Raw genomic sequence first — 16975 nt, 5'->3', positions numbered from 1 at the left:
TGTACCTTATAATACCGTCCCTGATTCCTATCTGTTTAAGTGAGCAGCTGAATATAGAAGCTCAGAGATGTTCTCATCAGCCACATGAGATGCAACAAAGATTCTTTCCAAAAGCCGAAAGAGCAGACCGTTCAGACAACAGATGGGAGAGTTCCCATAACTGTCAATTTTCTAAATATTTGCATAGTAAAACAGAGGAGGTGCCATGAGATTGATATGTCAATGCGGTATATAAAGTGGAGGAATTCCTCTCCCCCTCTGCTCAGTCTGCCCTTCCTCTCTCTCGTGTGTCTACCTGGCTGCTGGTGAACTGGTTATTGTTTTGTGGAAAGTTCAATACTCTTTGGGAAAGAGTCATTGATAGAATGCCAGAGCCGACCCAGAAAACGGGTGAGTATCTGTGGAATCATTGCACTATTTTAACATTTTCACGGCTTTAACCCATTATACAAAAACTAAATTGCAAACTACAACCATTGATGTTGTAGATGCATTTAATACATAGATCCATCAGCTCAACCATTAATACCATTACTATGTTTCTGTTTCCAGTCCCATCCATTATTAACTACAGCTGAACTGCAGGATAACGTAGTAACCCTCAGCATCCTATGGCAAAGCACAATGATGAGTACTACAAATTAGTGTTAGTGCCAATAATTTTTCCAACTCCCTAGAGCCATGTGTTGGAGCATGGACGGTTAGCAAAGCCCCTATGGCCTTAAGCCATTAGTATAAGTCATAAGCATTACATAGGTTATCTCCATCCAAAGAATCTCATCCTACTGACACTTCCATACTGGCCACTAAATACCCAACTAGTAATTGTGTGTACAATGTAGCGAGGACTGGGAATTTTGTAACGTGATAAACCAGTCATTCCAGTATTTAACTACATTGTACGAATGTGTAAGAAGAAATGTGTAACTATCCATTTAGCATTATATGTGGTCAGAATGTTACGGACCATTTCCTTTTATTATTTTTGTAAGTTTAGTTGCTTGGGTGCACAGTAGTAGGGCGTCACATCATTGAAAAGTTGTGTTTGCTATTAGCAATAAAGACTAGCGCTATTACAAAATATAAAGCAAAAGTTTACTGTAAACTCTTGGAGTCCAGAAATTTTATTTTGCACTTTTAATTTATATACTAATATTCCAAATTAGGGTTAGTTAGGGTTAATTGTTGAAATTGCTTAAAGCAAATCAGTAAAGATGACATCTTTATCTATCTATCCAAAAAAGATGAAGGTAACATTCCAAAGATCCAAAAAATAATAGTTTATTGACCCATCATGTCAGGGCTATCTATCTATCTATCTATCTATCTATCTATCTATCTATCGATCACATATCTATCGTATCTATCCCATATCTATCTATTCCGTATATATCTATCTACCCCATATCTATCTATCTATCTATCTATCTACCTATCTATCTATATATCTATTATCTATCTATCTATCTATCTATCTATCTATCTATCTATCCCATATCTATCTATCTATCTACCCCATATCTATCTATCTATCTACCTATCTATCTATATATCTATTATCTATCTATTTATCTATCTATCTATCTATCTATCTATCTATCTATCCCATATCTATCTATCTATCTACCCCATATCTATCTATCTATCTATCCCATATCTATCTATGTATCTATCTATCTATCTATCTATCTATCTATCTATCTATCTATCTATCTATCTATCCCATATCTATCTATCTATCTACCCCATATCTATCTATCTATCTATCTATCTATCTATCTATATATCCCATATCTATCTATCTATCTATCTATCTATCTATCTATCTATCTATCTATCTATCGATCACATATCTATCGTATCTATCCCATATCTATCTATTCCATATCTATCTATCTATCTACCTATCTATCTATATATCTATTATCTATCTATCTATCTATCTATCTATCTATCTATCTATCTATCTATCCCATATCTATCTATCTATCTATCTACCCCATATCTATCTATCTATCTATCCCATATCTATCTATCTATCTATCTATCTATCTATCTATCACATATCTATCGTATCTATCCCATATCTATCTATTCCATATCTATCTATCTATCTATCTATCTATCTATCTACCTATCTATCTATCTATTATCTATCTATCTATCTATCTATCTATCCCATATCTATCTATCTATCTATCTATCTATCTATCTACCCCATATCTATCTATCTATCTATCTATCCCATATCTATCTATGTATCTATCTATCTATCTATCTATCTATCTATCCCATATCTATCTATCTATCTACCCCATATCTATCTATCTATCTATCTATCTATCTATCTATATATCCCATATCTATCTATCTATCTATCTATCTATCTATCTATCTATCTATCTATCGATCACATATCTATCGTATCTATCCCATATCTATCTATTCCATATCTATCTATCTATCTATCTACCTATCTATCTATATATCTATTATCTATCTATCTATCTATCTATCTATCCCATATCTATCTATCTATCTATCTACCCCATATCTATCTATCTATCTATCTATCCCATATCTATCTATCTATCTATCTATCACATATCTATCGTATCTATCCCATATCTATCTATTCCATATCTATCTATCTATCTATCTATCTATCTATCTATCTACCTATCTATCTATCTATTATCTATCTATCTATCTATCTATCTATCCCATATCTATCTATCTATCTATCTATCTATCTATCTATCTATCTATCTATCTATCTATCTATCTATCTATCTATCTACCCCATATCTATCTATCTATCTATCTATCTATCCCATATCTATCTATCTATCTATCTATCTATCTATCTATCTATCTATCTATCTATCTATCATCTATCTTTCTATCCCATATCTATCTATCCCACATCTATCTATCTATCTATCTATCTATCTATCTATCTATCTATCTATCTATCCATCTATCACATATCTATCTATCTATTTCATATCTATCTATCTATTTCATATCTATCTATCTATCTATCCCACATCTATCTATAGATCTATCTATCTATCTCATATCTATCTATCTATCTATCTATCTGTTTTTCTATTCAACATCTATCTATCTATCTTATCCATCCATCCATCAGCTATCTTCCCATCTATTTCAGTTCTAGATAAGGTAGGGTTTCTATAGAATCTATATAGATTTCTTATCTGCATATTTATTTTAAACAAAGCCAAAGCATTGTGATCTGAGTGATCTTTCAGAACATGCCACTGGGAGTATCTTCCACTGCAAAGCATTCCAGGAGATTATTTCAGAATCCTTATATCCCACACTGGAACTTTAAATATTCAGCTCCAGCTTTATGACTCTGAAAATATCTGTAACAGGCAATCTCTTGGCTCACAATTCTTACCAAACATAGCCAGGTTGATCACTATTATAAATGTCGCCACATTGTTCATCACATACACCCTGTGGCCGCATTGTATTCATGTCTTGGTGTTAAGGATAGCAGTGATTCCGATTACTTGATGCTTTGTGGTCGATGTAATGCATGATACTTCTCATCTGTATGAATGCATTCTTTAGTCTGTCATTTGTTTTAGCACAGAATTATAAAATAATGTGAAATTCACAACTTGAAAATTAAGAAAACTCAAGTTAAAAACAGTTACGGTATATTAATGTTTGTATCTTAATATTAAGGCTAGCTTCATAAAAGTTCTCTGGACCAAGGAATCAGCTTCAGATACAATTATATGACTGATAATTCAGCATATCTGACCATGTAGTCAATGTAGTCAGGCATTCTTTGTCTATTATTACTCTATAATTTACTCTCATATAACTATCACATAGCTGTTTAGAGTTTATTGTCCAGTTTGTTATTTCGTTTGTTCACTTTTAGATTTTGCTATGGGACTTACTCAGCTTAAAATGTCTTTAAAATATTTAATGAATGGATTATTTTGTGACAAACAATGACAAACTGCAATTATTAAAATATATTTTACGGAAAATAAGAGGCCTTATAATAAACTGATGGGACGGTCCTACTTCGGTGTTCTAATTCATATAGTGTAATTAGGAAATAAGGAAATACAATATCACAGTACATGCATAGATTGCGAAATGGAGTTGACCTTTGAAAGTCTTCAGACTGTTGACATAGCAAGGTGTGGGTATACTTTCTATCATCTTGCTATATATAGTATATGCATGTTATATAGGCTAAAGATTAGCTATACAACTATTGATTTTATTCATATCTAAAAAGTACTATTTTAAGAGTTGAAAGGAAGAAACCTATCGCAAGCAGGAGTCAGGAAGTACACAATGAAGCTGTATAATATGGGACACACTGAGACTCTGCAGTGGTAGGGAAAAGCAGTTCCAAGTTGCAGATGTATCAATGCTGCTGTTAAGACTCAGAGCAAGTGCCAAAGGTCACATTCAGCATTTGGTCAATATTTTACATCAGTATTTGTAAGCCAATATCAGGCGTGGGTGAAAAATGCAAAAGTGGCACACATATTTCTATAATACTTTTCCTCTGGTTGTTCCACTCTTCGTTTTGGCTTTCAAATACTGATGTAAAATGCTGACCAAATACTGAATGTGTGAAGGTGCTTTAATGAGAGTTTGTATCCTCTGCAAACCTAGAGGCATCATAGGAAATCTAGCCTGCATTATGAGAACTATATCTGAGATCAGAGGGGAGGAAGTAATCAAAATAGCAGAAAATCAAGAAATTAAAAATCAAATGAAAAACGTATGCACAAAACACATTGACCTTCACATTATTATTTACTAATTAGCCTATTGTGAATGATTACAGCAAAACATATGATGAAGTGCTCAGGCTTAACACTAAGTTCTCTGTAAGGAAAAGTGAATAATATTTATTAACCTACAGACGTGGTCAAAATAGTTGGTACACCTCGTTTAATGACAGAAAAACCCAACAATTGTCACAGAAATAAATTGAATCTGACAAAAGTAATAATAAATAAAAGATCTATGAAAACAAACAAATGAAAGTCAGACATTGCTTTTCAACCATGGTTCCACAGAATTAAAAAAATAAAACTTATGAAATAGGCCTGGACATAAATGATGGTACCCTTAACTTAATATTTTGTTGCACAACCTTTTGAGGCAATCAATGCAAACGATTCCTGTAGCTGTAAATGAGACTTCTGCACCTCTCGACAGGTATTTTGTCCCACTCCTCAAGAGCAAACTGCTCCAGTTGTCTCGTGTTTGAAGGTTGCCTTTTCCAGACGGCATGTTGCAGATCTCAAAGATGCTCAATAAGATTTAGGTCAGGGCTCATAGAAGGCCACTTCAGAATAGTCCAAAGTTTTCCTTTTAGCCATTCTTGGGTGTTTTTAGCTGTGTGTTTTGGGTCATTAACCTGTTACAAGACCCATGACCTGCGACTGAGACCAAGCTTTCTGACACTGGGCAGCACATTTCTCTCTAGAATCCCTTGATAGAGATTTCTTTGTACCCTACACAGATTCTAGACACCTTGTCTCAGATGCAGCAAAGCAGCTCCAGAACATAACAGAGCCTCCTCCATGTTTCACAGTAGGGACTGTGTTCTTTTCTTGATATGCTTCATTTTTCCATCTGTGAATATAGAGCTGATGTGCCTTGCCAAAAAGTTCCATTTTTGTCTCATCTGTCCATAGGACATTCTCCCAGAAGCTATGTGGTTTATCAACATGTAGTTTGGCAAATTCCAGTTTAGCTTTTTTATGATTTTTTTTCAACAATGGTGTCCTCCTTGGTCATCTCTCATGAAGTCTACTTTGGCTCAAATAAAGACGGATGGTGTGATCTGACACTGATGTTCCTTTAGCTTGAAGTTCCCCTTTAATCTGTTTAGAAGTTTTTCTGGGCTCTTTTGTTACCATTCATATTATCCGTCTCTTTGATTTGTCATGAATTTTCCTTATGCTGCCACTTCCAGGAAGGTGGGCTACAGTCCCATGGATCTTAAATTTCTGAATAATATGTGCAACTGTAGTCACAGGAACATCAAGCTGCTTGGAGATGGTCTTATAACTTTTACCTTTAACATGTTTGTCTTTAATTTTCTTTTTAATCTCCTGAGAAAACTCTTTCTTTGCTTCCTCCGGTCCATGTTGAGTGTGATATACACCATGTCACCAAACAGCACAGTGAGTATCTGTAGCCGTATATACAGGCCCACTCACTCATTCCAAGATTGTAGACACCTGTGATGCTAGTTAGTGGACACACCTTTATTTAACATGTCCCTTTTGTCACATTATTTTCAGTGGTACAATCATTTCTGTCCAGGCCTATTTCATGAGTTTTATTTATTTTTTTAATTCTGTGGAAGCATGGTTGAAAAGTAATGTCTGACTTCCATTTGTTCATTTTCATAGATCTTTTATTTATTATTAGTTTTGTCATATTCAATTTATTTCTGTGACCATTGGGGTTTTTTCTGTCATTAAACAAGGTGTACTAACAATTTTGACCATGTGTGTATGACAATGGGACCACTCAATTTATGGGATCTATTGGGTAGTGAGTGGTAAGGTCTAAAAGTTGATGTGTTGCGAGCAGGAAAAATGGGACATCCGATACTAGTTCCCATAGCAGCAATCGGAGCTAGCTCTAGCTCTAATCGCTGCTGTTAAACCACGTCGTTGCTGCTGTCAATCTCTGACAGCTCCATTTAAGCTGTTCAATCCTGGGTATGGGTCACTTAAGTTGCCCTTTGGCCTCCGTATCTCAATTGTGATGTGCCGTTGGGGATGCCATTGCACTCAGGTGACTATTTCAAGCTGTGGCTGAGCTTCATAGGAAATTGTCATATAAACACTTAACTTCAAAGTATGTTATTCAATCAATATTGGGTTCAATAAATCATGGGAAATAAAATATGTAAACTATATTTGTTTTTATACATTACTTAAAAAATAAAAAACAATAATAAAAAGCAATAAAAAGTCATAATTATCCAAAATGGTACTAATAAAACAGCAGTTCTCTTATTTAGAACCTCTCACACAGCTCTATTAACAATATAACTTGAAAAGTTACAGGACAAACCAGATTTCAGAAAAAAACTCGATTTTTTTTTTTAAAAGCAATAAAATGGAAAAAAGCTCTATTAATTTGGTACCACCACAATAGTACTGATATTCAGTATCAAGTTTCCAGTTCATTTTAACCGCACAGTGAATGCTTTTTAAAACTTTTTAAAACTAAATCCTAAAATCAATGGATGAAGTGCTGTTCTTTCATCATTCCACATCACTTGTAAAAACTACAATTTGTCCTGCACAAAAGGCCTCATATGGCTAAAACTAAAATTATTAAAATAATAATTAAAGGTCTTACAAGAAGGTGTCTGAAAAACAAAATTATAAGAATTAAAACTATCTCAGACAGGAAGGGGTTATTGTACTGCAATTTATTCCCTTTCACCTACATAAATTAACCAACTATAGAATAAATTGTAAAGTGCATGTATTGTGCTGAAATTTGGGGAAGTTAGACAGTTCTGGGCTTTACAACTGGACAGATTTCATAGACAGTATAGCAGTACCCAATACCAAACCAAGCAGCTGTGGATACTTGACCTCTCGGCAGCTTGAGAGGCCAAGTATCCACACAAAAGCTTACACATGTAGGGTCTTTCATTACTTCCACTAATTCATTCAGTCATGAGATATGACAGCTGCTGAATGTCTCTACAGTCAGATTAGTTAAAGCATGATTAGTGCATTTAGATTACTAGGGAATTATGTTTGGTGGTCACACCAATATCAGAGGTCTTTTCTCCCAATGTCTTCTCAAAAATGTAACAAAATTGTTCATATTTAATGGGGACAGCTTTCAATGTAATTATTCAGTACAGTAGAAATGCTATTCTGCATGACCCCCACATTGAAATATCCTCTACCTCAAAGAACATGGTTTGGCCTCAATTTATAAAAGCAATTATTTCAGAATCATAAACTGCTTTGAAAAGTCACAACATTTTGGCACAACGTGTAGTTGTGCATAAATTGTGTGAATATTTGCTGTTTTCAAGCCAAAAAGTTGAGGCACAATGGGGGGGGTGATGCAACAGTTCGTCTAATTCATGACAAGCTGTAGCAAACTTGTCATGCACAGTGTAGGAAAGACTAAGTGCAACATGGAGGGATGAGGGGAAGGGAGCCCAACACTAGGGAAGGGGTGAGTGGAGACCCATAGGCAGATCTAAAGTCACCCGGTCTGCCCTAACTGTCCCTATATAGGTTCTGCACCTATCACCGAGCAGGAACCTAATCCCTGCCTGACCCTGGCAATAAGGCCTGCATGGGGAAGGACAGGATGAGCACTAGTCAATCCCTACTACCACTACAGATAGCTGGGATAGACAAACAAGGGGAACAATTATCTTGAGTAGACTCAGATGCAACACAGATGTCCTCCAGAAACACGATCGAGGAAGATAGCCAACTGCTATAACTCAAAGACTCAACAGGGGGAAATTGAAATATCACCGGCGATTCCCAGCAGCAGGTTGGGAGTCTATAAACTACCAGGTCGAGGTGTGTCAATTAGAGCTGTAGAAAGGTTGCCACTGGGTCAAGAGTCAGAAGGGTTAAGAAGGCATCTGCAAGGCCAAATGCAGAGACCTTCTGCTGCTAGATGCAGTGCGACTGTCTGCAGCTTCTGACATACCAGTGACAAAACTACCATGATTGACTGGAGTAAGATTTTTGACCAGGCCCACCTCACTTATTGAATCAGAAGCATCTGACTCCAACACACTGCATCATGAATACCAGAGTTGTTCAATCCGGTCTTGATGAATCGGGGTCTAAATGTGCACCCTTTTTTGAAGAAAGATGCTCTTCTAAACAATCCAATGTTGTTTCAGTAGTGTGACATTCTCTCGTAAAGCGCACATGGCAGTATTCATGGTCAAAGGGTTGCGTTCCTACGCCCTGGCACCCCACAAATAAACATTTTCCCTGCCATCAATGTTGTGCTGTGTGTTGTGCTGTGTACTCACTTTCAAATCCTATTGCAGAGATGACACAACTAACCCCTTGCATTAAGTAGCGCTAACTGAGCCCTGACACAGTTTGCCAGTAACAGTCCCACCCAGCAGTGCTCAAAGTTAGCACAATAGTCAGTAGTACTTTAGCTGGATAGATAGTAGAATACCTTCTTCCAGAGCTAAGAGCTGTCTCAGCCTCAGATTGACAACCAGTGCAGGGGCAGCAGCCAGTCTGTGCCCTATGCCATTACTAAGTCACCACTGGCTACTGTGCTGACAATGAGCGCTGGTGGGCAGGGCAGTTACTGGTTTCTCTCTATTAGTAGAGAATCGGGATAGCTGGTTCAGGACTCGGTCTGCTACAAGTTATAAAGCAGCGATGGGCACCACTTACACAAAACATTAGACAGTGATGAGTCCTCCTGTTTACTGGTAGGGATAAGTGATGGGCAGATTCAGAACTCAGCACTGCTTTATAATAATCTCACCCTTATAGTATGAAAAAAAAATATTCCCAGATTAAATCATTTACCCTCCAACAGTAATCGCACCCCTGATTCCCCGCACACAACATCCCCTGTCATATTGTAATATTCATAGCACCCTCAGCATCTCCCTTCCTTCAAGGATCAGTCAAATACCCCATTGAAATAATTATACCTCCCCACATAGAATAATAATCATAGCCCACCACCATTCCAATTCCCCATTGCAGCAATCACCCTCCAACCCCATAGAATTGTAATCTCATACAACACAGCATAAATAAATATAATCGGTCACCCTCTGGCACAACCAAGTAACGATAACATCACAAAATATTGTGGACATTATGTTTTCGGCATTGGCATCTCCATTACGATAACAACCATATCTGGCATATTGATCCAAAACTTGTTGGAAGAAGTGAGTATTACTCATAAAATCCAATCATATGACTGGTTTTATTAGTCCAAGGGTTCTATAAAATGAGGTCTGGTATCTAGTTAGCTTTTATGGGTACCTGCCCAGCTCTTCTCTTGTTTTACTTTTCCCCTTTGTATTTCTCAAAAACCCCCTGGTACCATGGAAGGAAATGTATCCCAATTCCAAGTCTGGCAGCAGATGCTAGTTAGTCTTAACACTTATTATTGCATTATCAACCATACTACATGCCTCACCTTATTGAATTGTTTTGTTAATCTTTTCAGAATCTCTAAGAATACTGCAATAAAGTCCTCTTATATAGTGCAATTATAATGGATAAGAGAAGAGATTAACTGTTACAAGACAAACCATTTTTTGAAGAACTATGAATAGCAGTACCAGCAGTACTTTGGCACACTTAATAGACTTGACACAATATTTCATACCATTAATTTGAAAAGTGTATATCAATTACAGTGTCTGCGATCCTGTCCGTGTTGCACAGTTAATGTTTTTTTTTCCTCCACCCTGTTCTACAGTTTTCTTTCTATGCAAAGATCATAACAGTCCCCAGAACTTTCTTTGGCTTTGCAATTTTTACATGTACATATACTGTATGTATTGCATTGCCAGACAAAATTCCAACCACAGTGCGTCCCCAAATACAATGCCATAAACAGTGTCAGCCATCTAATGGCAGGCATATTGCGTAGCCATAAAATATAAACTATATCATACTCCTGTGTAGTATAAGCCACAGTATGCCACCCCAAATCTAACCTCAATACTATTTCTAGTCACAATGCTTCAAGTATCATCCCCTCGGAATGTGCCACCGAACAGTGGTGGCCGTAACGTTGCTCCCATACATTGTCCATACAGTGTGCATCAATGGCTTCTGACATTGTATACCCATTTCCTGCCTCAATGTCCCTCCCTAAGCTTTCAGACAGTACCTCTCTACCCAAGCCAAGGGCATACAAAGAAATCATGAGGCCAAGCAAAAATTCTAATTAATCCATCCTCTCTCCCCCTCCCAAAAATACATAAACAAATGATTTGTCAGGTTCACAGCCCATATGCGCAGTCACAGAGAAGCATACCTCTCAACATTTTAAAGTAATGGAGAGGGACATGTTGTGGCACGTAAACTGTAATTTTGTCCCTACTGAAACCACTGAAGTGTTCTCATCCATTATTATATATTCCTTTAATGGGCCCCATAGAGTATGTTGACCACAAAAATATTTCCACACACAGTATGATACCACTACAGTGAATTTCCCCACAGTACCCCCACAAGCAGTTATGATGACCCTGCAGTGCACCTAGCAAACTAAGATGCCTCACATTGCCCCAACATGTTATGATACTGCCACATTGTCCCAACAAAACATGATGACCTCATAGTGCCCCAAAAACGCATGATGTTCCCAAAACAGTATGATGTATCCACAGTGCCCCAAGCAAAGTATGATGCCTCTACAAGTCCATAGTATGAAGCCCCTAGAATGCCCCGGCAGAGTATGATGTCCCCAGTTCCCACACACACATTATTAGTCCCACACATTGACTTCATTTCTTCACAGTATAATACCCCCAACACAAAGTATTATATATGGTATGATGCCGCCCCAGAGCACCCCCCACAGAGTATGATGGCCCTCACAGCCACCACACAGAATGATAGCCCAAAAGCCCCTTATATGGTGCAATGTCCTCACAGCCTTCCAGATAGTATGATAGCCTCACAACACCCAACACAGTATGATAGTCCCCACAGCTCTAAATACAATACTATGGTCACCCCACAGAAGTCCATAGTTTGTTGGCCCCTACAGCCTCCCACACACAGTAAATTGCCATTTCAGTGCACCCCAGTATTATGCCCCACACACAGTATGATCCCCTTATACAGTAGGATCACTCCCCACACAGTATGATGCCCTCATTGCCCCTCCCACATATACTTTGATAGTCCTCACAAACCCCCATAACATCCCGGCACTGTAGGATGTCTGACAAAATAAAATAAAAAATAATTCCAAAGCCCCATTTATCCAATGCACCATTCGGCTCTGTGCTGTGTGAGGACATAGGATCCACTCAGCAGGCATGATCTAGTGACATCATTAATTCTGCTATGCTGAGACTCAGACATGCAGAACGAATGGTTGAACAAGGAACCTATGGATCCCTGTTCCACCGTAATGTTGAACTGTATCCGCATCCTGCAGATATTTTTGAAATTGTAATGCCAGATGGGGGTGCGGAGCTGTTCGGCACAAGGCCACCCCCTCCTTTAACTCACAGGTCCCTTAGCGGCAACAAGATCTACCCATCTATTTACCTTTGGATCTGTGCACAAACAGCCCAACTCTGCACTCTTGAGGCTCATTTAGGTAATTCAATAAGAAGGAATCAAAGTTTATTAGAATGTTCATTCGATGATTATCAGCTTGTATAGACACGCAAGGAATCCCCTACAAAGGAGCAAAACAAACTTTATTGGGAGATTGGATCATTCGTGCCAGCATTAAAATCATCATTATTGGCTGCACATCATCCTGCTTAAATAACAGAATGGTATTCTATTCTCGGAGAATGCTCATATTAATGATCGTTCTGTGTGCATATAATTCTGGACAGCCATTAAGTGACAACTAATTGGCTTGTTTATTCTGTAGCCAATCAATGATCATTTATCCACGGTCAGTAGATGTAAATGCACCTATATTTTATAGATGATAGATCATCCATGTATCCAGGTTTCTGATTCCTGCTATAAGCCATAAGGTTCATAAGTGGAATCATATCTTTTATTGCTTACCTTAATATATAATGTACTAGATGGTGGATATTGCCCAGCCACATAGTATATTGCCCAGCCACGTAGTATATTGCCCAGCCACGTAGTATATTGACCAGCCACGTAGTATATTGCCCAGCCATGTAGTATATTGCCCAGTCACGTAGTTTATTGCCCAGCCACGTAGTATATTGCCCAGCCACATAGTATATTGCCCAGCCACGTAGTATATTGTCCAGCCACGTAGTATATTGCCCAGCCACATAGTATATTGCCCAGCCACGTAGTATATTGCCCAGCCACGTAGTATATTGCCCAGCCACGTAGTATATTGCCCAGTCACGTAGTATATTGCCTAGCCACGTAGTATATTGCCCAGTGACGTAGTATACAGCACAGAGCCACGTAGTATAGTGCACAGCCCATGTAGTATATTGCCCAGCCACGTAGTATATTGCCCAGCCACGTAGTATATTGCCCAGTGATGTAGTATACAGCACAGAGCCATGTAGTATATTGCACAGCCCACGTAGTATATTGCCAAGCCACATAGTATAATGCCCAGCCACATAGTATATTGCCCAGTCACATAGTATATTGCCCAGCCACATAGTATATTGCCTAGCCACATAGTATATTGCCCAGCCACATACTATATTGCCCAGTCACGTAGTACATTGCCCAGTCACATAGTATATTGCCCAGTCACGTAGTATATTGCCCAGTCACGTAGTGTATTGCCCAGCCACATAGTATATTGCTCAGCCACATAGTATATTGCCCAGTCACATAGTATATTGCCCAGTCACGTAGTATATTGCCCAGTCCTGTAGTATACAGCACAGAGCCACGTAGTATACAGCACATACACGTAGTATACTGCCCAGCCACATAGTATATTGCCCAGCCACAAAGTATATTGCCCAGCCACACAGTATATTGCCCAGTCACGTAGTATATTGGCCAGTCACGTAGTATGCACCATATCCCTGTTAAAAAGAAGAATTAAAATAAAAAATAGTTACATACTTACCTTCCGGAGCCTCCCGATCGAAGCGGCCGCTTACCGATGGTCCTCGTGCGCTCTGGTCTGAAGAGTGCATTGCGGTCTTGCGAGATGATGACGTAGCGGTCTCGCGAGACCACTACATCATCATCTCACAAGATCGCAGCATGGACCGTTACCGGAGCATCGCGAGCGGGAAAGGCCTGTTGTGGATCCGAGGGGCCGATTGACGGTGAGTATATAACGATTTTTTTTTTAATTATTATTTTTAACATTAGATCTTTTTACTATTGATGCCGCATAGGCAGCATCAATAGTAAAACATTGGTCACACAGGGTTAATAGCAGCGGTAACCGAGTGCGTTACACCGCGGCATAGCGCGATCGGTTAACGCTGCCATTAACCATGTGTGAGCGGTGACCGGAGGGGAGTATGGAGGGAGCACTGACTGCAGGGAGGAAGGAGCAGCCATGTTGCCGCCGGACTGTGCCCGTCACTGATAGGTCGTGGCTGTTTTGTCGCGACCAATCAGCGACTTGGATTTCCATGATAGACAGAGGCCGCGACAAATGAATATCTGTGACAGACAGACAGACAGACGGAAGTGACCCTTAGACTAGTAAACTAGATGGTGGCTCGATTCTAACGCATCGGGTATTCTAGGATATGCATGTCCACGTAGTATATTGCCCAGCCACATTGTATATTGCCCAGCCACATAGTATATTGCCCAGTCACGTACTATATTGCCCAGCTATGTACTATATTGCCCAGCGATGTAGTATATTGCCCAGTCACATAGTATATTGCCCAGTCACGTAGTATATTGCCCAGCCACGTAGTATATTGCCCAGTCACGTAGTATATTGCCCAGCCACATAGTTTATTGCCGAGCCACGTAGTATATTGCCCAGCCACATAGTATATTGCCCAGTCACGTAGTATAATGCCCAGCCACGCAGTATATTGCCCAGCCACGTAGTATATTGCCCAGCCACGTAGTATATTGCCCAGTCACGTAGTATATTGCCCAGCCATGTAGTATATTGCCCAGTCATGTAGTATATTGCCCAGTTACGTAGTGTATTGCCCAGTTACGTAGTGTATTGCCCAGCCATGTAGTATATTTCCCAGCCACGTAGTATATTGCCCAGCCACGTAGTATATTGCCCAGCCACGTAGTATATTGCCCAGCCACGTAGTATATTGCCCATTCACGTAGTATATTGCCCAGCGACGTAGTATATTGTCAAGTTACGTAGTATATTGCCCAGTGACATAGTATACAGCACAGACACGTATATTGCACAGCGACGTAGTATACAGCACAGTGACGTAGTATACAGCACAGAGCCACGTAGTATATTGCCCAGCCACGTAGTATATTGCCCAGTCACGTAGTATATTGCCCAGTCAAGTAGTATACAGCACAGAGCCACGTAGTATATTGCCCAGCTACGTAGTATATTGGCCAGTCTCATAGTATATTGCCCAGCTACATAGTATATTGCCCAGCCACGTATGTCACAGGTTAAAAAATAAAAAATAAACATATACTCACCTTCCGAGGGAGCCCTTGTGTTCGGTGCACTCGGCAGCTTCCGGTCCCAGGGTTGGTAGCGCAGGAACTGTGATGAGGTCGCGGTCACATGACCGTGACGTCATGGCAGGTCTTTGTCGCATACCATCCTTGCCACTGGAGAGGTTACCGGAGTGTCGCGATAAGTGGAACAGGCGGCGAAAGGTGAGTATATAATGATTTTTTGTTTTTTTAAATTATTTTTAACATTAGATCTTTTTTTGCTGCATAGGCAGCATCAATAGTAAAAAGTTGGGGACACACAGGGTTAATAGCAGCGGTAACAGAGTGCGTTACCTCCGGCATTAACCCTATGTAAGCGGTGACTGGAGGGGAGTATGCGGGCGCCGGGCAGTGACTGCGGGGAGTAAGGAGTGGCCATTTTTCCGCCAGACTGTGCTCGTCGCTGATTGGTCGTGGCTGTTTTGCCGCGACCAATCAGCGACTTGGATTCCATGACAGACAGAGGCCGCGACCAATGACAGACAGACAGACGGAAGTGACCCTTAGACAATTATATAGTAGATGTTACATTTTCATCAAAGTATAAACATTTCACTTATCAGCATAAAATATAGCTGATGTGTATATGTAGATAATTATGTGGACCATGTAGGGCTATTTCACAAAAAAAAATATAACGTGGTTTTGAGAGCTCATAAAAGTTATATAAAAGTTCCAATTTCTAATGGACGCTCACTGGTTAATGCCACCATAGCTCAGAAACAGTTATTTTCTATACACATTATATACCTAGCTCTGTGCAGCACAGTAGCTTTGATGCAGTCAGGGCTTTGGTGGCTGAGATTGCCATACAAAGATTCCAAGTACCAATGAGTCCTCTGCCCTCTTACAGTCATTTCCGCTATTTACTACTGTGTGAATGTCCCTCTGTTTCCTGTAAGGTAGCGTTATGATTGTTTTCACACATAAGCACCTCAGATCTGCTACAGAGAGATACCTGTGCTAATTAGAGGACAGGATGCACAATGTCCTGTGCCTCAGGGATGAGTAGATGACCACAAGTCCAAAGTATGGATGTCCAAATTGCAGGAGATAAACACCATGATTATGTATGTATATGTGAGGCTGGCTTGTAGAAACGTTTTACTATTTTGTTTTTGAAGATATAAAAACTCTTTCACCCCTGAAAGGCGTTATCATCCATCCACCTCTCGTGTCTCCCCTTTTCCCCATAGTTTGTAAGCTTGCGAGCAGGGCCCTCATTCCTCCTGGTATCTGTTTTGAACTGTATTTCTGTTATGCTGTAATGTCTATTGTCTGTACAAGTCCCCTCTATAATTTGTAAAGCGCTGCGGAATATGTTGGCGCTATATAAATAAAAATTATTATTATTATTATTATTATCTGGGACTTTAAGACTTTTTTGTGATGATGCTAAGGACTTATAGGCAGTTAGTTGCCTTGTGACGATCTATTCAGAACATTAATGGATCTCTCCTCCTGATGATTCTTCTGCTTTTCGGTGACATCGCATCAACAGAGTAACTTCTTCTCTTACGCTCTGCTCTGTTGATGGGGCATCATTGCTGACGTCATGCTGATGGGGCATCTGCTCTGTTGATGGGGCATCATTGCTGACGTCATGCTGAGTGACA

At 39.3% G+C, this 16975-nt stretch overlaps 1 protein-coding gene across 11 annotated transcripts in view; it reads left to right on the top strand.

The window, feature by feature from the left end:
• The first annotated feature begins 266 nt into the window (after positions 1-266).
• The window catches only part of MYBPC1 (myosin binding protein C1), a 194854-nt gene continuing 178145 nt past the window's right edge, over positions 267-16975 (top strand). For 10 of the 11 annotated variants that reach the window (XM_069764291.1, XM_069764289.1, XM_069764287.1 and 7 more), the window contains exon 1: positions 267-390. In XM_069764291.1, coding sequence (XP_069620392.1) covers positions 366-390 — 25 coding nt within the window. In that variant the 5' untranslated portion in view covers positions 267-365. The remainder of the gene's footprint in view (positions 391-16975) is intronic. The other variant, XM_069764284.1, reaches the window with a different exon arrangement.

This window comes from Ranitomeya imitator, chromosome 4 (genome assembly GCF_032444005.1).
Source record: "Ranitomeya imitator isolate aRanImi1 chromosome 4, aRanImi1.pri, whole genome shotgun sequence".
In the NCBI taxonomy this organism is placed as follows: domain Eukaryota; kingdom Metazoa; phylum Chordata; class Amphibia; order Anura; family Dendrobatidae; genus Ranitomeya; species Ranitomeya imitator.
The sequence above is the reverse complement of the archived record's forward strand: the minus strand, read 5'-3'. Positions and strand labels throughout refer to the sequence as shown.